Source organism: Stigmatopora argus, chromosome 2 (assembly GCF_051989625.1).
Source record: "Stigmatopora argus isolate UIUO_Sarg chromosome 2, RoL_Sarg_1.0, whole genome shotgun sequence".
Classification (NCBI taxonomy): domain Eukaryota; kingdom Metazoa; phylum Chordata; class Actinopteri; order Syngnathiformes; family Syngnathidae; genus Stigmatopora; species Stigmatopora argus.
The window spans coordinates 20,333,950-20,357,605 of NC_135388.1; the positions used below are offsets into that span (position 1 = coordinate 20,333,950).

At 36.7% G+C, this 23,656-nt stretch overlaps 1 protein-coding gene across 6 annotated transcripts in view; it reads right to left on the reverse strand.

Moving 5' to 3' along the window:
• Positions 1-23,656, reverse strand: part of crtc3 (CREB regulated transcription coactivator 3) — a 54,201-nt gene that overhangs the window by 24,098 nt on the left and 6,447 nt on the right. For 2 of the 6 annotated variants that reach the window (XM_077594983.1, XM_077594982.1), the window contains exons 3-6: positions 19,598-19,729; positions 16,325-16,383; positions 4,874-4,936; positions 1,894-1,997 (exon numbers count right to left, since the gene is read on the reverse strand). In XM_077594983.1, coding sequence (XP_077451109.1) covers positions 1,894-1,997; positions 4,874-4,936; positions 16,325-16,383; positions 19,598-19,729 — 358 coding nt within the window. Of the gene's footprint in view, positions 1-1,890; positions 1,998-4,873; positions 4,937-16,324; positions 16,384-19,597; positions 19,730-23,656 lie in introns of all 6 variants that reach the window. The other 4 variants (XM_077594986.1, XM_077594985.1, XM_077594981.1 and 1 more) reach the window with 3 other exon arrangements.

The window sequence follows — 23,656 nt, forward strand, 5'->3', positions numbered from 1 at the left end:
TGCGCGCATACATTTGCAAATTTCTCGTGCTATACGGAGAAGGGCTGAGGAAAATTGCTGCAATTACAATATTTACTCCCACATAAGCTTCCCGCGCGTATATGACGCACCCTTAAAATTGTTGAATTTTACAATTTCTCGCGTATAAGCCGCCAACTGATTCACAATTTTCACCTCCATATTCATCGTTTTATTAGGGAGTACAAATGTGTTTGAAGGGAAAATCTTAAGAAAAATCATCACATGGTATTTCTGAGATACTGTCGGAATCAAAGGCACATTATTAGGGTCAATATCATAAGGAAATTAATATGCCTGTCTTTGTAAATGCAAAATATCAAATAATTCAATATGAAAAAATAAAAAAGTCTATCTTGATGAGAACTTGATGCTTTCTCAAGAGAGAAATAATAATGTCAAAATATCTCAGTTCTTTCAATGGTTCATATTAGTTGTCAATTTCGAACAAGAAATAAAACGAAAAAAATATCAAAGTGGAATTTTGTTTTATTTCAAAATCAAGGCTACTCACGTCAAGCCAATCAGAGCACGTTTAATTAGGTAAGACGGCAGCGATCTAGGTAAGATGGCCGCGCCCCGCACTAGGTAACATGGCCGCACCCCGAGCAAGCAGTGACGGGCACAAGTGAGTTTTTTTCCTTGATCTTCATTCATAGACGTCAATATAAATTTTGTTTAGCGTTTTATCTTTTTATCTTTTCTCTATTTTGAAATAAATGACTTTATCGGCCGCATTCTCCTGCGTCATGGAGTCATGGCGCCGTGGCGTCATAACGTTATGGTATTGTCTACTTGCAGTTTTGTGCATGTTGACTTTTTATGCACATATAAGCCGTACCCATGATTCAGTCATTTCTTTTTCCGACAAAAACGGCTTATATGTGAGTAAATACGGTAATTTTGGTTCGGCAACCAACAATTGACATTTTTTTCAGCATAAAAATAAGTATATATCACAAAAGCTCAACTGAAAATATATTTATGGAAATGTATTGCAATAATTTTCTACCAATTATTTATTGCCGACAACTATCCAGCACTCCCCGCATTGCTTGTCAGGATAAGCGGTTCAGAAAATGAATGAATGACATAAGATAATAACAACAAACCAGCTGGAATTTTGTTCAAGATCATTCTATAAAAAGTTGACATTCAGAACCGACGATACTGTAACCTAATTCGCCAGTTTAGATATGTTTTAGTAATACTTATAGGACTTTCAAATGTTTTAAAGTAGACATGGACCGAAATGAAACCTTTTGGCCAAAAGCCAAAACAAACACAAAATCAAAGCTGAGTCAACAAAAAATTCAAAATGACATTTTCTATTCAAAAAAAGTAACCATTACTATGTCTCCCTAAATCTCATTTCGACTTTAATTTTTTATGTTATTTTTGTATTTATTTTTTAACCAATGCTTAGAACAGTGGTTCTTAAGCTGGGTTCGATCGGACCCTAGGGGTTCGGTGAGTCGATCTCATGTGTTCGGTGGAGCCTCTACAATCATTGGCTGCAGATGAACACGGGACATTGCTTGGCCAATCAGTGCTCCGAGGAATTTATATATCTTTATTATTGTATTTTCAACTAAAGTAGGGTTCGGTGAATGCGCATATGAAACTGGTGGTTCGGTAGCTCCAACAAGGTTAAGAACCACTGTTTTAGAATAACACAAATTATTAACAAAGCACAACATTTAACAGAATTAAAAAAATAATAACTTGACCCACTGCACAAACTTATTTTTTATAACAACTGCAAGAACACATAATAATGAAAACTGAAGTGCAATATTGTGAGGATTTATGGCAAATCATACTACAAAACACATGAGCATCTAGTGGATGAGTGTGTTCAAGTGCTACTCTCACCATTGCGCTGCGGGGGACCTCGAGCCATTTGATGGTTCAGGCTGAAGGGGTTCTGAGGGTTTGGGTTCATAGCACTTGTATGAAGAGCAGAGTCTGAGTTGGTTCTGTGTAGGAAGGAGAGAATAAATATGTTCTAGCACTCTGGACAGAGGCCCATCACCCTTAGGGCAACAAGATCAGTGAGTCATTTTGCTTCCTCCACATTACTCTGTCAGTTAATACAAAAAAAGAAGAAGAAAAAACTTAAATAAATGTTAGTAAGGGGTAAATATGTATCTTTGGCACGTAATTGGATATTTGTGACCTAAAAAAGTTTAGTGAAAATTTTACACTTTAACATCTACCTACTTTATTATATTACTGGGTAAAGCTTGTACAATGACAGATTGCAAAAAATCCATTAATGTGCTCTTACCAGAGACTGTCATTGTTCTGAAATATAGAAGTTAATTTTTTAATTAAGGTCCATCATTATTTTCCTGCATTTTTTTATCATCAGTATCCAGTATTCATTAATGACTCGCTTTGCAAACATTGATAAGGTCTCCTCAGTGGGTAATGGCAAATCATACATTTTGAGTATCATTGAGTTAGATCTACAGACTAGAAGAAAAAAGATCAATTATAACGTTTTTTTAAGGACGACTCCAAGACAGTTTATGGAAAAATTTAACTAATTTGATGAATGAAAGATGATAATTTCATCACATTTAATAAATGATCACAGGATCAGATTAACTGATCTGATTTTAAAACAGCATGAATTAACAAAAGGTTTTTACATTAAAAATAGATGCCAAATTGGTCTCTTATCATAGGTAAAAGTGTAAGCTTGACTTAAATCAAGTACAAGTTTAAGCTCACAAAAGAGAATAAAAGATTACAAAATGTATTTAAAAAAATTACAGCACAATTAAATGTTTAAAAATGAATAAATGACTAAAAAAAGAAAATAATATGTGAAAACATGCAGGACACAGTAACGACTCAAACTTGAGCTGAAGGAAATGCTGAGAAATAAGAATGGGGTTTGAGGCAGGTTTAAAATAAATGGTGAGGGGGCGGCTTTTAGAATGAACAAAGGAAGGTCTTTCTATATTTGTAGAGCAGTAATTGTAAACCCTTTTTACATTTCACACCTCTATCTGATTTTCCAATCAATTTGACAACAGGTTTTGCAATTCATGTTTTCATAGTAGATACACTGTATCCAGTAGATACAGTGGTCTCTACTTACGAACGTCCCTTCACACATAATATTAAGGTTAGGAAAAGCCTCAATGAAAAATGTTGTTTCTAGAAACAAAGAAATTTCCAGTTTCCAAACGCAAAATAAAAAAAAAATCAAACATCTTTTTGTAGCGTCCTGTATTTTATATTGAAATGATAAAACTGCTTTCGATTAATCTCTCAACACGTTGCCCTCCCATTGGCCAGAAGAGGACTGCAGCTTCATGATGCGACAGGGGGAGAATGGCGGGACCCCGATCCGAAAGTGGCACGACAGACTTGACGCTTTTACATGTAAAATGCCCCTAAACTTACGAAAAATATACGTTACGAAAGCACTTTTGATATGAATTCTAAGTAGTTTACATTGTATTCATGAATGAAAAAATAGTCATTTACAGTTGAACTCTTCCTGGGCGAGGCCTTAAAAAAATCTAAAATAACATAAAACAAATGTATTCAAAAAATTACTGGTACCTTTGTGTTAAAGAATGTAAAAAACACAATTATTTATCTATTTATTAACTTATTTCTTACCTATTTATTTATGTCTAAAATATATTTTCCTGTGTCTGTATTCTCACCCTCTTGCTACTGTGACAGTGAAATTTCCCGAATACGGGATGAATAAAGTTATCTAATCTCATATCTTAATCTAAATTTACACTATGTAACTGGAGAGTGAATAATGATTTACATGAGCTTAAAACCAAGGAAACCCATTAAAGCCTGAATCATCACAAGAACATTGTGGCATAAGGTCTGTAGCTTGTCGAACTGAATATAAGGAAAGAAAATAAAGGGACCATTAAAAAAGGAAAACTATGTACTTTGAAAGACAGAGGAGGCTTGGTTATATTTTGCAGCAGCTCTGCTTCATTTGGAAGAAATGGAGAATTTACTGCCTATTTTTAAAGCAATAGGTCTCAGTCGGAGGTCAAGTGTCATGCAACAGGGCAATAACCCTTAAAATAAAGATTTCAAAACAGCAACAATGACTAGGAACAAAACATTGAACTATAATAGAAGTTGTTTTCTAAGAATGCTGTTTTCAAGTCTATTTGAACATCAGTAATCTAGAGAAGGCTCCTGCCACACCAGAGTTCTTTGGAGCAGGTTGCTCAGAAGGAGAGGCCAACATTATGGTGCACGTCTGATTGACAGTTTGACTCAAGTTGTTGTCTCAAAGTTCTGGCAAACGAATATGAAGTTACTTTCTTTCTCCAACATAAGGATACCAACCATTTTGTCCTCATGTATAATTCAAGAATGATATCCAAAACATGAAACGTCCAACAGACTGCTGGTTTCACTAGTTTCAAGATACCCAAAGGCAAAGATAAAACATGAACAAAGAGGAAATAATACAACAAAATGTAAATCACGATGTCAGATGCTATTTTAAAGAAAGGCTTGACTCCTAAAGCTGTGTTAGCAAGAAAGAAAGAAAGGATTATTATCACGGGTATCGAACTGCATAGAAAGCAGGAAACAATAAGATGGAAACTCAGTCATTACAAATGATAATACTTGACCTGGTTACCTTAATTGCTTCAGAGGAGAAAGGATTAATGTAATGTTAAAAATGAAGCAGAGGTAACAAAAATTATAGAAAAGCAAGAAATTGTGTAGCCAAAAAAAGATGGCAATAAGACAATTAGGAAATTAGTTGTAGTATGAGCAAGGTATGAAGCAGTCACCATAGACTTGAGCATAGTGACAATAGAGGGGAAGGGGGGTCAAGGGTCACCTGTTGAGTTGTGATATTAATCTATACCCAGGCCGCTTTTCCTCACTCCACGGGGGCTGATCCCTTCAAAAGAAACAAATGTACTTGGAGTTAAGCAGAAATGAGTATATTTATAAAAATGTAGAAAGTCTCTGGAACAAAGTGAGAAAAAATGTAGCACTGTAGCTTTGCTCAAAAAAGTCAATTGCATCCCTATTGAATGTAAAAATGTTGTCATGACTTGAGTTAAAAACAAAAGGTAAAACTAGCTTTTAGTCCATATAGTGATTGATTAAAAATTGAGTCGACCTAGACATAAATTTATTTGATGTCACTGGCTATGGTTACATATTAAAGTAAATAATAATTTCATAACCTTTTTTTTGCCGTAACCCCATTACGTAAAACCAGGCAAACTCTCTCTCCAAGACAAAATAGAAAGTCACATGACATCACTACGAACAATTATATATAAACTCATCTCATCTCATCTAATTTTCTGAACCACTTTATCCTTATTAGGATCGCGGGGCACAAGGAGACAAACAACCATGCATACTCACACTCATACCTAGGGGCAATTTTGAGTGTCCAATCAGCCTACCATGCATGTCTTTGGAATGTGGGTACCAGGAGAAAACCCACAGAGGACAGGGAACATGCAAACTCCACACAGGTGGACCAACCAGGATTTGAACCCAGGTTCCCCACTGTGAGGCCGAGGCACTAACCACTCATCCACCGGGCCGCCCTATAGTAACTCAATCACAATAAAAATTGGTGTAGTAATAAAATCTATTTCAATTATCAAAACACAAAGTCTGTCTATAAAAGTTCAAAGAACAAAAACAGTAGGTTTTAGGAACCAATAAAATACATTTTAATTGTTTAAATGACATAGTGATTACAAATTACATTTGAAGATATGATCTTGGAATGCTGAAAAAAAATCAACAGATGTCTATTTTTCTAGATCTTTACATCACACAAAATGTCTTAGTAAAGAGCATTTTCAGATTTTTGAAATTTCTGATAAGAAAGTCGGTTTGAAAATATTTGACTTATTCACTGGTTGTTAATCTCAAATGATATAGAGTATCATTTGCATCAACTATTTAGGGAAGTCAAAGCTCGCTTTTGGGTTGCATGAAAGCCAGCTGAGTCGTGCTTAAAATGTGTTTGCTTCGCAGTCGAGTTGAGTGGGTGGCTGCAGCAACAAAGTACCTAGCTTGCCCCATTTAGATCCATTCCTTTTGTAAGCAGTCCACCTTTAAAATGCTATTTCAATCAATTGTCAAGTGCAGACATGGAATTTGAACCTGGTCAATTCTCATTTTGTTATTTGCCCCATTTAGATCCATTCCTTTTGTAAGCAGTCCACCTTTAAAATGCTATTTCAATGAATTGTCAAGTGCAGACGTGGAATTTGAACCTGGTCAATTCTCATTTTGACCTGCCATATAAAAAGATTTTATGAAAATGATGTCACTCTAATGATGAAAATTTCATTTAAAAAAATAATTTGTGTTCTACAATATCCTAAAACAAGTGGAAGCTAAGCTATTACTAATTTCTTTTTTTTACAAAAACGAACAAACTTTTTTTTTAGCCATTCAAAAATTTCATTTGATAGCATCTACGTTTACATGATCATCAAACATAATATTCTGCGGACTTTGAAAGATCAGTCAAGCTGCTTGAAATTGGCTGACACTCACTTTTTGGAAAAATAAGTGGCACTGAAAAGGTTCAGGGTGGAAAAAAAAATGTTGGCCTTATTTTAGTGCCCACGGAAAATCTAGACTAGTGCAAGACTGCCAAGTGAAGAGGTAGTTTAGACGAGGTGTTGGTAATTGAAAAGAAAAAAAAGAAAGATGAGATGAAAAAGCACTATTTCACATGACATTTAAAACAGCGAGCATGTTGGGGCTATAAAGCTTTTGATTAAATTAATTTTACAATGATCCAAAGGCCTTAAAATTATTGTATATACAGTTCGAATGAAGTGCTTTGAGATCCAACACATATCCAAATATCGATATGTTTAAATATGCTGGCATAGTTTTATCAAAAAGTAATCATCCATTATGATTAATGATGTTATTTTTTAAAACAACACACGGAAGTCAACTGCCTCGCCACTCGTCTGGGATGATTTGAATGGATTTACCGTAATGCTTGGAATACGCGAGGAGGCCATTTTTGGGGTGAACGTCCGCTGGCTTGATGACAATAAGTAGCGTGTCGGCAAGAAATGAAACCAGTCAGTCAAGCAGTTAGGCTCATACAAAATTTTGAATTTAGTGCATAACCAAGGCGCACTAATTGATTGGGCGCATCGTCCATTTTAGAGAAAATTTAAGACTTTTAAGTGCGCCCTATAGGTGTGAAAATACGGTAAACATTTATGAAATAAATATTATGGTACTATGCTGTTTGAGAATTTTTGTTGGTTTCTGCTCTCTGATTACTGTTTGGTGTTATATAATGCATTCATTATATTAGCGTTAAGGATGTTGTGAAAATGATTTATGACTTGGGTATGGGATACAATCATGTTCTGTTTTGTCTCAAACAGAAGCAGACCGTTAAGTATGTATTTTATCAGTTTGGCAAAAATGATTTCAAATACTGTATTTGAAATGTGTTTATACAGCAAACTTTCTATAACATCTTGTGTTCTGGTATTTTATTTACTTGTAAATTTGTTTAGCTTACTGGTAAATATCAAAAAGGGCCACACAAATTCTTGAGTTTTAAGCTCTTAAAAAGTGACACACTGCAACACAGAATAGGGCAATATGGCCCAAAATAGGCAATAATTATTTTGTTATCATATTATCTGATCTCAATTATTTCCCATTTCTTTTTTAAAACTTCTGTTTTCAATTCCTTTTTAAACTGGTAATTTAGAAATAAAATACTGTGCAATGAAAAATAATCCACACCAATTTAAAATTCAGCTTTCTCCCAGAAACATTATTTGCCGTGGCATGATGCTCTGATCTTGTAGTCTACATCACTTTGTCTGACACATTCTATTTAAGTGTTTTATTGATTCAATACATGTGGTGGTAATCAGGTATGGATGTGGCCTGTGGAATTGAACTCAGCTTTCCAACAATTGTGATTAGTCACAGTTTTTTGGGACTTAAGAAAAGGAGGCAATTACCTTCACACAGGGCCAGACAAGTTTGTAATTTTTTCTGGTAAATAAAATCATCATTTAGAAACTGCATTTTCTATTTCATTGGGTTGTCTCTGTGTCATACTACATTTGGTTTGATGATCTGAAACCTTGGTCTGTGATAAATATGCAAAAAACACAGAAATCAGGACTGGGGGAATACTGCATTGTAAATTTACATCGTTTCTTTTTGTGAGGTTGAAAATAGTCTGCTTGCCAATGGTGTGATGTCTTCGGTTGATTATTTTATTTATTTCATATTGCACAGCAACTTTTGGGTTTAAGGCAAATTTATAAAAATAAAGACGCCTGTCAATATTTCTGCAGGTTTTATTATTAATATCCTTTAATAGTGTAATGAGGGAGTTGTCTTTATTGCATGACAGAACAACAAAAATACTAACATTTTTATATTTTAAATTCGCTTTTCTTTTAAAGTAAGGTAACATAGTTACTTTCATAAATGAATAATGAGGAAATTAATTTATTTACTTATTCACACAAGTTTGAATTTTTGAATTTGAAAGAAAAAAGATTATAGTTATCGTGATAATTTTAGATAGACTGATACGTTTTTTCATCATGATAGTAATTTTGCCATATCGCCCAGGCCTAAATAAGATACAGCTGATCATCGAAATTGACATTCATTGTTTTTCCATCTACATTCCGAAAGCCTGAAGTCCAAGCCTATCACCTGCTCCTGAATAAAAATGAATGGCGAGATATATCTAAAAACGGAACAAAAACATGTCTCTTTCCTTCAAAGGCAATGCTACAATACAGTGCTATCATCTCCAGGGAGTTTTGTCTGAGCTACAATCCCAGGAGAGACCAGTACAAAAACAAAAGGCCAAAGATTGGTAGAAAGAAGGGGAAGAGCGTGGGACTAAATCATGGGTTTGACCTTCAAGCAGACACACAACTCAACACTAACAAGCTACATGCAAAATATGATTTACATACAAAAATTTACCAGCATTGTAATTCAAATCAATCACACAAAATAGTATGTTAAAAGGCAGCTCTTTGTAATATATATTACTACATCTTAGCACAGGGGTAGGGAACCTATGGCTCGGGAGCCATATGTGGCTCTTTTGATAGGTGCATACGGCTCTCCGCTAAAATGTGAAGTAAAATATGGTAACCGCTGTTGAGAGCTCAGTCCTGAATGCATCAGTAGGAGCGTTATGTGATCATTGTGGCGCCGACACTACTTCTAGTGCGGCTTTAAACATTTTTTTCCATTACATTTTTCTGCATGCATATTCCCAATGATTATCATTGATTAGCAACAGCGCGATAATGTTGCCAAAAGATCTCAGAGATCGTTGGTACTTAAAAAATGGTGACATTACTACAAATAGCACAGATTTTAGTGTATTTTTCCTTTTAAATTTTGAGTATGGCTCTCAAGGAATAACATTTGAAAATATGAATTGTTTATGGCTCTCTCCGTCAAAAAGGTTCCCGACCCCTGGCTTAGCATGTTCAAAATGCCTCCTCAAGGTGTACAGCTGCAAGAAGCAGCACATTTAGGATCAATTAAGATGGTAAATAAGAGCTGGTGATGTGTCTATTGAGATCCTGTAAACATAGTTTGAAGTGCTGAAAAGTGCAAAAACTGATCATAAGTGCTGGATTGCTGAGGTATACCAGAATAGTCTATTTCACCTACTACTATGGACTAAGAAGCCCTGTCAGTGCCTATTGGAGCAAGCCTAAAAGTTACATATCTTCTGTCAGGCCTTTATATAATTTATTTATTTGGGAATTTTTAATAACTCTTGGGCAAATTAAATCAAACAACTACCGAATTAGCCACGCAGAGGCAACTGCAAACAAAGAGAATCTAGGAAACAATGTAACATGCCATAGTTTTTGTTACATACTGTATTTTTTAAAACTACTACTTTATTTTCTACCTTTGAACTCTGCAGTTTTAAGAAGATAGTGGTTTATCCATGTATTTTTATGGACGAATAAGCACCATGCTCTCTTGTTGCAGTAGGTGGACCTTTTATTCATTTTACTTAAAAGACTGCAGCCTCACAGTACGTCTGTGGGGTGCATTCAGAATCTTATATACTATCATGACTGGTCCACCATACAATAATACCGCATTAGCCCGAATATAAGACGCCCCACTTTTTTTCAAGACTCAAGTTTGAAAAAAGCCTTTTTGAAGACCAAATTCAATTTTTATACAGAAAATAATTACAGTACACCTGAAACAAATGTTTATAACAATATATTGACACCATTTATAAGCAAGCTCTGAAAGTATTGGACATAAAACATACCATCACTGTCAGATATTAAAAAACACAAACGCCTGAATGGGGACGGGGACAATACTGTTAAATATGCTGATACCATCTTGGTTCACAAAAGCTCCCATCACAAAGCTCCTCTTCCACAGCAAGAATTAGAATTTGTAAAAAAAAAAATTCCACCAGATCAATGAGAGCTGGTTCAAGAGGTGACTGTAGTTCCCTTCAGAAAGAGTGCATTTAGCCAAACCACCTTCTCTGTTCGTGCCTCACATACCTGGAACCTAATACCAATTACGTTACGCGAACTTCCATCTCTGAACCTCTTTGCCAATCATCTTAAAGCCTGGCTGCTGGATGAACAACATTGGGATTACAATGCTGCCTAGACCTGTGCTACTTGTGTATGTCTCATTGTTTCTATGCTGCTTTCTATACTTATTAGTTTTATCTTCAACCTGCACAAGGGACTGAAAAGGAAATTACCCTTCGGCTATAATGTTAGGTATTTACACATATATGCTCTTTAACATGAACATGTTTATGTTCATTTATGTTAAGTGATGTTCATTAATTGTATTGTCCCTTTATTAAATAAATCAAACTCAAATATTCGAGAGAAAAGGCATGTTATTTTGCCTCAGTCAAATCATGAAAAAACTGTCTGTCACATCTTAATATCCTGTCAACGTTTTTCCCGTATTTTATCCGTTTTTAATCATTTCAAATTGTGTGCGCCGTACAACAACTTTTTTACAGGATTTTTTTATTTTTTATTTTTTTTAAAGTAAGTTTTTTGTAAAACCGATCTCATCTTCCTCATTTCGTCTCTAACCCAGATCGTCTCGGGAACTGGTAGGAGATGAAAATGTCATCGCCGATTGCTAAAGGTGTCATGCTCTGAGCATGATATGCGCATGTGCGTCAGTCACTTCTGCCCTTTTCACTATATAAATATAGCACCTCACCAAGCAATGAACCCAGACAGTCAAGCTGTCAGCAACATACAGCGACATCTACAGAATCTTGAATTTAGTGCATACAAAAGGCGTACCGACTGATTGTGCAATTGTATAATTAAAAAACCCAACCCATTTGGGTGACATTTCAAATAAATTAGACTGAGTTTTTAAAATAAAAAAGCTCTGTTCATTATATTGGTTGCAACAAATTATACATGGAAGATTATTGAGCAAAAAAGGTAGTCATTTAAACCATTGCAGCTGTAAAAGAGCTTTCTCCTCCAGATTGTACGGCTATAAAGCAATGCAGATGTAGTTGGTGTTGTAAACACTTCCCTCCCAACAATCCCTGGAGACAAAGAACCTAGCAATTGTTTCTGCATTGCAAAACAAACCAAAGATAATTTCCCGGGGTAGCCATTGAATTGAAACATCTATTCTTTAGAAAAGTTCCACTGGCTGTACAATGTAAATAACTTATAAGCACTAAACGTTCTATTACAAAAGCAACAACTGCTTCCAGCTTTACTAAAGCGTAGGTTTGTGATGAATGGAAATGTTAAAAGTACTAGTGGAACAAAAACACACAATCGTCTGTATATGCAGTATATTATAAGATCATTTTGTTCTTTTGTATAATATTTAATAAGTGGACTTTATACTGTTTAGTATTTATTAACCATATTTTTTGGACTAGGAGTCCCATTAGCCAAAAAAATACTAAATTAAAGGGGATAAAAAGTCATATTGGAGTAAGTTGCATTTTGGGGGCAATTTTATTTGATAAAATTCATAACAAAGAACAGACGTGTAATATAAAATGTTCATATGGTAGGAAGAATAAAAGAAACTTGATATCTAGATTGCCGCCTCCACTGGCATCCGCTATCTCATGGGACGTTTTTAAAGATGTATTTTTCAGCATACACCTTTATAAGATTCAGTTTACCCCCTTTTCCTCTCCGCGATCAGTTAGCGTCTAAGACAGGGGTCGGGAACCTTTTTGACGAAGAGAGCCACAAACAATTCAAATTTTCAAATGTTATTCCTTGTGAGCCATAGTACGAATTTAAAAGTCAAAATACATACATGTAAACGAGTGCCCTTTCAATTTTTTTTTGTAATTTCACCACTTTTAAAGTGGAAAAAAATGAATATTTTTAAAAGATTCTTATGCTGTTGCTAAGTCTACTGCAAAAAAAATGAAGATTAAAGCAAAAAAAATGAAGATTCAAGCAATTCTAAATGTAATATCTCAGTTCTGTCAACAGCGATATCTTAGCTCACAGGTTAGCAAAGAGACAGATGCACCCATCAAAAGAGCCACATGTGGCTCCCGAGCCATAGGTTCCCTACCCCTGGTCTAAGATATAGGCAACACTCCACACTCAGTCAGTGTCCAAGATATTGTAACAAACCAGGTTCTAATGTCCAAGTTGTGTTTTCCTACTATTTATGAACGCACGTGGGAGTGAGTAGTGGTAGGGGCAAATAGATGTGTTCAAGAGTTGGACGAAGTTTTTATTTTTGTTTGCATCAGCTACGGCGGAGAGTAGCCGTGATGTTTTCAAAATCCAAATAAATGATTAAAAACCTGACAAAGCTGGCGACTCTTTTGTCGATGTTACAATATATTTTAGCGATGATCCCCTCCGCGCTCAGTTAGTATCGGAGAGTCACAGAGAATGATGAAAATCGTCGGGAAGGTGCAAGGTCTCGATATGGCAAAGAAAGAGAACACTTGCGCTGCCATCTTGCTCAACTTTAGAGTAAATGAGTCTACTATTTGCTAAATAAGGAGGGGGGGGGCTAACATTAGTAAGATGTCTATTTATTCTTATAGTTTAGGTATTGCTATACAAAAAAAGTCCACCCACCGCCAATGTAAATTATGAACAAGCCTGAGACCCTTCATGCGGTTCAGTGTAAAACTAAAAGGTGAAATGATATTTTATTATGTGACTACACTTAAGTCGCACTGGAGTATAAGATATTCAAATACATAAAACTACAAGAGTGCCCAAATGTATGCACCTGCCTACTTCTGTTAAATTAAATATTGCACACTTTCTGTAAATCCTATAAACTTCATTTCACTTCTCAAATATCACTGTTTGTCTGTTATATGATATCCATTCAACAATTTTCTGAACCGCATTATCCTCACTAGGGTTGCGGGGGGTGCTGGAGCCTATCCTAGCTGACTTCAGGCAGGAAGCGGGGGGCACCCTGATGAGAACAGCTTTTCATTTACAGTGAGATGAGATGTAAAGACTTATTTCGGTCTCGCCCTAGTTGTGTCCAAACCACCAAACACACCATTTTTTTATGATTAGAGAGACTCACCAGGCACACTACATTGTTTTCAGTTTATTTAATTTAATTTGGATAGAGGGCGGCCCGGTGGATTGAGTGGTTAGCATGGCGGCCTCACAGTTCTGGGGTCCTGGGTTCAAATCCTGGTCGGCCCACCTGTGTGGAGTTTGCATATTCTCCCTGAGCCTGTGTGGGTTTTCTCCGGGTACTCCGGTTTCCTCCCACATTCCAAAGACATGCATGGTAGACTGATTGGACAATCTAAAATTGCCCCTAGGTTGTGAATGGTTGTCCGTCTCCTCATGGCCTGCGATTGGCTGGCCACCTTTGGAAAATGAACCAATGATCATCAACCCCAAAAATAATAACTAGATTCGGAAAAAAAATCATCTTTAGACTAATCGTAAAAATAATCAAGCGTCAGGAGAAGAAAAAAACACTGTTTGGCTCAACCCTAGTTCATAGCGGCTAGATTGTGGAACGAATTATGCTAATTCAATGTAAAATGCTTCTCTATTTAACTGAAATTGCTGATCCAATGATTTCTAACTGACTGTATATGCCCAGTTATTAGAAATATATGTGAATCATAAATGCAAAGTTAAATTGATCAGCATTGTCAGCATATTAGTCACTGATGGGTCTCCAATGTTAAAGTGGGTGGCGTTTTGTTGACGAGTTTCCAATTAGGGATTGCAACGAAATGTTGATGATGTAACGCATGTCTAGAAAAAGCAATATTAAAAATACTGTCTCAAAATCACATCAAGCAGTCCAAATGTTACATCTTTATAAAAACTCTGAATACATTACAGACAAATTGTGCTTAGTAAGCTTGGGAAGATTTGAATTCCCGCCAAATAAGCGATATCGCACTGGGCCAAAATCCACTACATTAAGGGAGAGGTTGCCATAATTCACACTGTGGCAACAATATCCTGCAGATTGTGCAGGAGACTATGTTTGGTCAGCAGATAATTGACAAATCTGCTGCCTAAGATTGCAACAACATATCATTGGGGTAAATAAAAATTTATAAAAATGATGTGTTTTGAGATTGTTATGCCATTTCACCTTCATGGTTCGCGCAATGATGTATGGAACTGCACAATTATGCCCGAAATTAAAATCAAGATTATTTTGACAAACAATCTAGTCATTTGCCCTGCGATTGGCTGACCACCAATTCAGGGTGTCCATACTTGCCTGGGATAGGCGCCGGGATCCCCAGTAACCATTGTGAGCATAATCGGTCCGGAAAAGGAATGAATGAATCTGATCATAATCAATCATCATGATTAATCAGTCATTATAGGGGAAAAACTTGTATTTTTATTGCAATTTTGAAGCGACCAATTAAAAACATTTTGCGATGGAAAAATTTGCTGTCAATCTAAAAATGCCCCGTGAATAACTGAATATATTTATGGTAATCTGAATAATTATGTATATGCACTGTGCACTTGTGCCACTATGTCACATGGCACAGAGAGAAAACACCTTCTCTAAAAACCTTTTTGTATGGTTGCTCTGTGTATTTATGAGCCAACCTGTTTTAGTGGCATCAACAATGACAAGTGGGTGAGGCTGCCACTTTTACTTATTTTACAATACAAACTGATATGTTCCACTAATTGCACAGCAAGGTAAATGTCTGTTAGGACGATGGAAGGCAAGCAATGTTGACTGGCATGCGGCCACGCAAGCATTGAAAACTAAAGAGTGTAGGGGCGTGCCTCTAGGAAAGTGTAGCTCAGCTTTAGTAATTTACTTTCTTCTCATTGTAAGTCAATGTTCCCAATGGTGACTGCTACAATATGAGAACAACCTCATATCTACCTATACAGTATAATATATGTACATATATGGTTACACTATATTTCAATGCTTCTTATGTCAGTGGTGTGTTTCTTATAATTAAAAAACATATGCCATGAATGAATGTATATCAGGTGCCAACTACTCCGGAATTTCAGGAGTTTACCCAGAAATGCAATGCAAACTCCGGGACTCCGGACAACCTCTCTAAACTCCGGAAACCCCCCAAAAATTGTCACTCTAATTTTTTTGAAGCAACCATTTCAGAAAAGTACCAAATTTCCAATTTAAATGCCTCGAAATTCACACCATCGCTACGGCTTCCACCATCTTGATTCAACTGCACTGTAAACCTGAAGAATTTGGTAACAAGAGTGCATTGTGATTCATACGAGTTACAAGTTCTGATGAATGATTCGTCTTGTGCGACTTCAGCGGATATCAATTTTGCGTGAATCGCATTCACTCCGGATAAACTCCGGAAATGGGACAAGGTTACTCCTGAAATGGGGTCGACAGAGGTTGGCAGCTCTGGTATATGTATATGAGCTCGAGCTGCTTTACAAGGAAGAATGGACAAGAATTTTGGTCTCTTAATGTGCAAAACTAATAGAGAGATCCCCCAAGCAAAAAGTGTCCCAATAAAGTATTAATGGGATGGGCAATAACATTGCACTCCCCACTTTTCAGTATTTTATTTATTAACAAAGTATAAGATATCCAATAAATTTCATTCCACTTGACGATTATGTCCCACTTGTTAATTCTTGACAAAAAATTAATTTTATATCTTTATGTGTGAAGCCAGAAATGTGGCGATATGTTGAAAAGGGTGGCAACATAACAAGTTGTCAAAAATGATTTGTTACAGATAAAAAGACAGAAAAACATTTTGGCAAACAAGGCAACTTACCTTCTCCAGTTGTTGTCTGGAGGTGGGGAGAGGTACACGGTTCCATATGGAGAGCTTTCTATGTGGAGTATGGTCAAGGAAAATGAATGCTGTTAAATGTTTATTATACCAACCTGCTTTAAATGACAAAACTTGTCAAATAAATGTCAAGGAATGCAAGCAAATAAGGCAATATGAATGAAAATATAATATTTGTAAATAATAGTTTTGTCAATGTATCAAATAGTACATCAATGTGCCTTGTACAATAAGTATGGAAATCTGTAACTGGTGACTACTGTACTCATGTATCTTTGCTCAAGAATGAAGCAGAATATCATCTGGGTTTATTTTGGGTTTTAATCAAATCTGACATTATATATTTAGATTAAATGCAAACCCCGATCTTCTTGTGTGCATTTTGTGCCCGGGCCTGCGTGGGTTTTCTTTCTCCAGGTACTCTGTTTTCCTCGCACATCACAAAGATGTTTTCTTAATTTTGGCGATATTTAATTTTTGTTGTACTTTTAGCCCCAAATAACATGGATGAAAGAGAGAAGCGAATTGTCTAAGTAAAAGACTATAAGACCATCTCAATGCAGCTTGATGTTTCTTTTAAAAAACACTTGCATGTATCAATCAGAAATTTCAGGTCCACTGAACTGTAGCCAATATTAAAAGGAGCATTATTTTGGATGTTCTCTTCTATTATTCATTAAATTGCCTTAATATTTTAATAGCGAAGTTGCCACCATGTTCACAGTCAGTCTTATGTTGTGTACAATTTTGAACATGTGGAGCACTCATTCTCTATGGCATTTGTTTTAAAATGTGACTCAAATTTACACAATCAGAAAGACATCATTTCAGTTCTTCCACTTGACGAGTACGACACAAACCAAATCCAACTGGTTCATGTTCATATCCCTGTCCCTGACACAAATCGTTGCACTGTGGCGTAGAATTATCACAGTCATTTTAAAGGCTATGGATTTGGAGGCGTAATGCAAGATGAGTGGGCCATGTGTTATATGCAAATGTAACATATGCGGTGTGAAGAAAAAAAAATCCACTCTAATTCATTCCCCATCTGAAAGTTGTATTTTTAGCATTTGGCAATGAATTGAAAAAAAAGAAAATACATTTTCTTTTTCTCCATCGATCATATATTTTTTAATTGAAGTATTGATACAGGATAGAATGATTAGAAAATATCAACGTCGCATCAAAGCATTCAAAATGATCGTACTTTAGTACTTATATGTGCCTTGTGGTAGAGCTGGGTGATAAAACGATAACGATAATTATCATAAAATATTTTTTGTAAAAGATAATATTTTAAAAAAATGATAAAATTTTAAACTGCAATTACACCACCATCACAGAGAATGGGGCCGCTGTTGCCAGATGAACGCTTTTTTTGCACAGGAGAAGAGGCTACGCGATTTTAGGTTAGAAATAGAGGCTAACAGGGAACATGAACACAAAAGGACAATAACACGGCCAAAATGAGCGATTATGAGATGCAGGACAACACAGATCAGATCCACTAAAGATCCAAGTGAATTAATTCTCCCTAGCATTTTCTTACTTTTTTTTTTTAAATGCCTTGTAAATACCTGTGCAAAGAGCACTCTTATTGAAAATGTCCTTAACCCACTGTCCTCATTTGTGGACAGCCTGTAATATTTTTCTTACTTGATATCAAGGTGTTTTACTCATTCTATGTAAAGGAAAACATTACAAAAATCAAAAACTTTTTATCTTGGGTAAAAATGGGTTAAGTTCATCCCAACTGTTTTATTTTTTTATTGTATTTTTTTGTAAATGGCCATATGTGAGATAAATTTACACCGTTTCTTTTTGTGAGGCTGAAAATAGTCTGCTTGACAAAGGTGACGATGTCTTCAGTTGAATATTTTATTTATTTCATTTTGCACAGCAACTTTCGGTTTGAAGGCAAAATTATAAAAATAAAGACGCCTGTCAATATTTCTGCAGGTTTTATTCTTTACTTTTCATAGTGTAAGGAGGGACATGTCTTATTTTTATTGCACAACAGAACAACAAAACTACTTTTTAACTCATCATATTTTATATTCTCTTTTCTTGTAAAGTAAGGGTGTATATGTATATGTCATCGTTTACCTTCAACCTACACAAGGGACTTAAGATGGATGCTCTCCCTTATTAAATAAATCAAACTCAAACTTTCATAATTAAATAAGGAGGAAAGTTATTTATTTATTGACAGAAGTGTTGAAGTTTCAAATTTGAAAGGAAAAAAGATGATAGTTATTGTGAAGATTATCGATATCGACTGACAATTATTATTATTATTTTTTTTATCGTGATAACAATTTTTGTCATTTTTGTCATCATCGCCCAGCTCTACCTTGTGGTTAGATTTACAGCAGCTGAAAAGCACCATACTACTGAAAACACACATGAATATTGGATCAGATCTGATTTTATGACCAAATCCTATACTGTCCAATACCCACAAAATAGCAATATCTGGCGCCAATACCAATAATGAGTATTGGTCAGTATATCACTAGTGTGTTGAGTAAGGGAGAATGAATTTATCACATTTATAAATGAGGCTGTAAAATGTGACGCACTAATACTTTCCAAGTGAACGGTATTTGCTGTTGTATTTGTAATAGTACTTAAGTATTTAATTACGTATACTGAAATGTGTGATCAATTGCATTCTATTAATCATATTATTTATCTACATTGTCCATGAACAATCATGTTGGACGGTTGATCTTCCTAACCATCAGTGCAATCAAACAAGCTAAACCTCCTGTACTTGAGAAGTCGTGTGGCCTGAAGTATGTTACAGATCACTCAGGGAGAGTATCTCCCTCATGTGTCTGTTATAAAGCAATGGGGATGCAAACAGATCCACTATTGATTAACTGATGAATCGATTACAAGAAAATCTTCAGCCTAATGTGTCTAATATGCTGTATAAATTCTTGATGGAAAATAGATTCAATAGCTTAAATTTACCTTCCAAACAAATGCCTATTCTGCAGGTTCTCAAAAACATTCAGCAAATTCAGTGATGAGAACCTACTACTGTCAATGGTCATCAAACACCTATCTTGCCCAACATCACTGCATCACTTCAATACCAAGACTAATTCTGTTTAAGAGGTTAAAACTGCAGACAATTGTGTTAACACTTAAATGCGCACTACATACAGTGTAGATACAAACAAAAAGCCCTGAGGAGAATATTCAAAATAAAAATAATCTACTTTTTATTTAGATTTGGAAGGATATCTGCCGCCCATGCTTGTCATTGGCTCTGCGATGGGGAGAGTTGATCCGGTTACGCTCCCTATGGACCCTCTCAACCAGTCCATGGTGACGATTACCTCTTACAGTATCCAATCCCGATGGAAAGCCTCCCTAAGAAACAGATGGCATGCACATTAAAGAGCATTTTTGAAAATACATTCACATATTAAAAGAGACACTGAAATGTAGATGTTTTCCTGCTTAAGGACTGACAGTTTAGACACTAATCTACTGCAAATTGTGGCTAGAGTTCGAGTTTGATATATTTAATAAAGGGACAGTACATATTAAGGAACATAGTATACATATTCATGTTAATGAACATATGTGTAAATATGTAAGATAATAGTCAAAGGCTCATTTCCATTTTTAGTCCCTTGTGCAGGTTGAAGATAAAATCAATAAGGAATAGAAACGATGAGACATATAGACACACAACTAGCACAGTTCCAGGAAGCGTTGTGATCACAATTTTGTTAATCTAATAGCCAGACTTTAAGATGATCACCGCCCTCCACGCTGAACTGAGCTACCTTGAGAAAAGAGGGAGCCATGTCAGAAAGCTCTTCATCGACTACAGCTCAGCCTTTAACACCATAAGACCGGGCATTCTTATCCCCAAGTTGGTGAACCTGGTGCTCCCGTCTTCCACCTGCTCCTGGGTTAGGGACTTTCTAGTCAACTGACCCCAGAACATGAAACTGGTTCGCCACCTCTCACCGGCTTGCCCCAAGGGTGTGTGCTCAGTCCACTACTCTACTCGCTCTACATACGTAACTATGGACCCACGCACCCTGAGAACATCATTGTGAAATGCGCGGACGATACAACGGTGGTGGGGACGATAACACAGGGGAATGAGACGGCCTACAGAGATGAGGTCCTTAGACTCGGGGAGTGGTGCGCTCTCAACAAATTGGCGCTGAACGTATCCAAAACAAGAGAACGCATCCTGGACTTCTGACGGAACAAGGCCGCTCTGTCCCCCTTTGTATATCAATGACGATTGTGTGGAGCGAGTGGAGACTTTCAAATTCCTGGGACTCCATATCTCTGCTGATCTCACTTGGGCAGCAAACACCACAGCACTCGTCAAGAAAGCGCAGCAGAGGCTACATTTCCTGACAGTACTTAGGAAGGAGCAACTAAACACCAACCTGCTGGTGACCTTGTACTGGTCAGCCATTGAGATGGCATGTAGACCTACGCTGTGTCAGTGTGGGACTCAAGCTGCACAGAAGCCGACAGCTAACGACTGCAGAGAGTAATCAACACAGCAAAAAGATCATCAACTGCCTCCCTACCTCCCCTAACCACCATCTACAAATCCCAGTGCTTAGGAAGGGCAAAGAGCATCATATAAGACAATACACATCCCAGCTTCAACCTTTTCAACCTTTTGCCCTCTGGCAGGCGCTACAGGACCGTAGCAGCCAAGACAAACAGACTCAAGGACAGCTTCTTCCCAAGAGCCGTCACCATACTCAAGTTCTGCACCTAGGAGAACCTAATCGAAACTTATCTTCTACTGCACTAAAATTCTAGAGGCTGCTAACCACTTTAGTCACTTTTGTACCTACTTATTTATATGGCCACTTATTCATGTTGACATAATTGTAAAAAATATTTACCATATTGAACAATGATTAACAATTTAATGCTAAAAAGAAATGTACTCAATGGCATCAGTAATATGTAATCATTTGTGAAAAGTTCTTTCCCCTGTAATTTTTAAGAGTATTTCAACATTTGACCAATTTAACTAACAAGGGTAGTAGCACTGGAATTTCCTGTGCATCATTCCAACCACACTTCTTGTACTGTAAGTTAAACAGAGGTACTGGCAGCAGTGTCCAAACGGACCTACAGAGAACACACCCCTCCTGAGCTATAACACCTACAGAGAGACCCCAACACCGACAACAGGAGAATCACCCTCCCAAGTGTTGCGACAAAAAAACCTAGTAGTAGTCACAAATTCCTGACGGCAAGCCTCTGCAGAAGCCAAGCTAAGACCTAACAAAGATGACTGCCAATACGTTCAGTAGTGTTGTGCCATGTACACAAATTTGGGCTCTGAGAAACAACATACAACGTAATATGTTTCAAGTTGATATTTAGTTTTTATGGAAGTCATAGTAATATGGTTAGCGTATTATCAAGTATCTGGCATGATTTGACAATTTTGTTCATCTCACACAGCCCTAAAATGTACATTCTGTCAGATCCATAGATATTGAGACATAGACACAGTTCTCATAATTTCACCTCTGTACCAATTCACAATAGATTTTGTGGGGGAGAAAATTGATTTGTTTGCTATGAAACAATCAAGATGTACTTGAAGTGCAGACTATCATCTTCCATACCTCCCGTCCTTGAAAGGGTTGCATGGGTTGCTGGAGCCTAACCCAGCTGTCTTTGGGCGAAAGGCAGACTACACCCTAGACTGGTCGCCAGTCAGTCATAGGGCACACAGAGAGACAAACGACCATCCGCACTCCCAATCATACCACCACCAGCGGGAATCGAGCCCGTGCCTGCCCGCACCGAAGTCAGGCAAATGAAAGTGCAGACTACGAACTTTAATTTAAGCGTACTTATTTCCATCCAAATCACTTGAGAGGTGAAGGACTTAGAACACATTTACCTTTGCCTTTCACTTTAAGGGACTAAAAGCAATTGGACAGACCAACATAATCATAAAAGTAAATCTCTTACATAAATTTCCTTTTTTAATACTGTCACAAATCCTTTGCAGTTTGGCAGCCTGAAGTTTCAAACCCATGGACATCACAAGATGCTCGATTTTGAGGGTGATGCTCTGCCAGGTCTCTGCTGCAAAAGTATTTAATTCAACTAACAATTTTGGGAAAAACATCTACAATTGTCCTGTTAGCCGATTAGCAATAGATACAAGGAAACCCGTTTCAATGGCAGTGATAAATGGCCACACCATGAAACATCTGAGCAGCTAATTGTCTCATTAGTTTTGGTGAATCCCTCCCACATTTTCATTCATTTATCCATTTTCTGAACCGCGTTATCCTCATTAGGGTCGCGGGGGGTGCTGAAGCCTATCCCAGACATCGACCCAAAGGTAGGGGACACCCTGAATTGGTGGCCAGCCAAACGCACGGCACAAGGAGGCAAACGACCATTCACGGTCACACTCATACGTAGGGGCAATTTAGAGTGTCCAATCAGCCTACCATGCATGTTTTTGGAATGAGGGAGGAAACGCGAGTACCCGAGGAAAACCCACACAGGCCCGAAGAGAACATGCAAACTCCTCAAAGGTGGACCAACCTGGATTTGAACCCAGGACCCCGGAGCTGTGAGGCTGACGTCCCCCGGGCCACCCACTTCCCACATTTTGTTTCACGCAAACCCATTGTGGAATAGTACAGAGCCAGAACGTTGAAAACTGTCTTCCAATATATTCAAGCTTGACTCTTGATTTCCACTGGACAAAATTGTGAGGGAAAAAAATCTATTCTTTGAAAAACAACTGCTGTCAGCATCATCAGCAATGATTCTTACTAAATTATTTATACTACAAAGCACGAGGTTGGAATTTTTGGATATTTTTCATACCACAAACTGTAATTTTGTTGAAATGTGGCCATGAAAAAAAATAGCAAACATCAGAAAAGTCATTTTTGACAAACTGATGCTTATCAAGTACAAAAAAAGTAAGTAAACTCAAACATGAGAATTCACTGCCAATCCACTGAGCTCAAATGAATTGGGCATCGATAGCAGGCAATGAGACAACTTAAGTTGTTGTTGGCCAATATGTTAAGAAAAATAGGCAAAGGCAGTTTTGAGCATCATCTCGTCTTAAATTTTCAGGAGAGAAAAAAATTCTAATATCTGGTATTTATGGTGCAACTACAAGAAAAAACTTTGAAGCAGTGCTTTGAAATAGGACAAATGACTTAAAAATGATGGCAGACAATATTTTTGACAAAAATTAATGAAAAAAATTCACTCACAAAAAAAAATTTAAACAGAAAACCGCACAACCAGAATGAG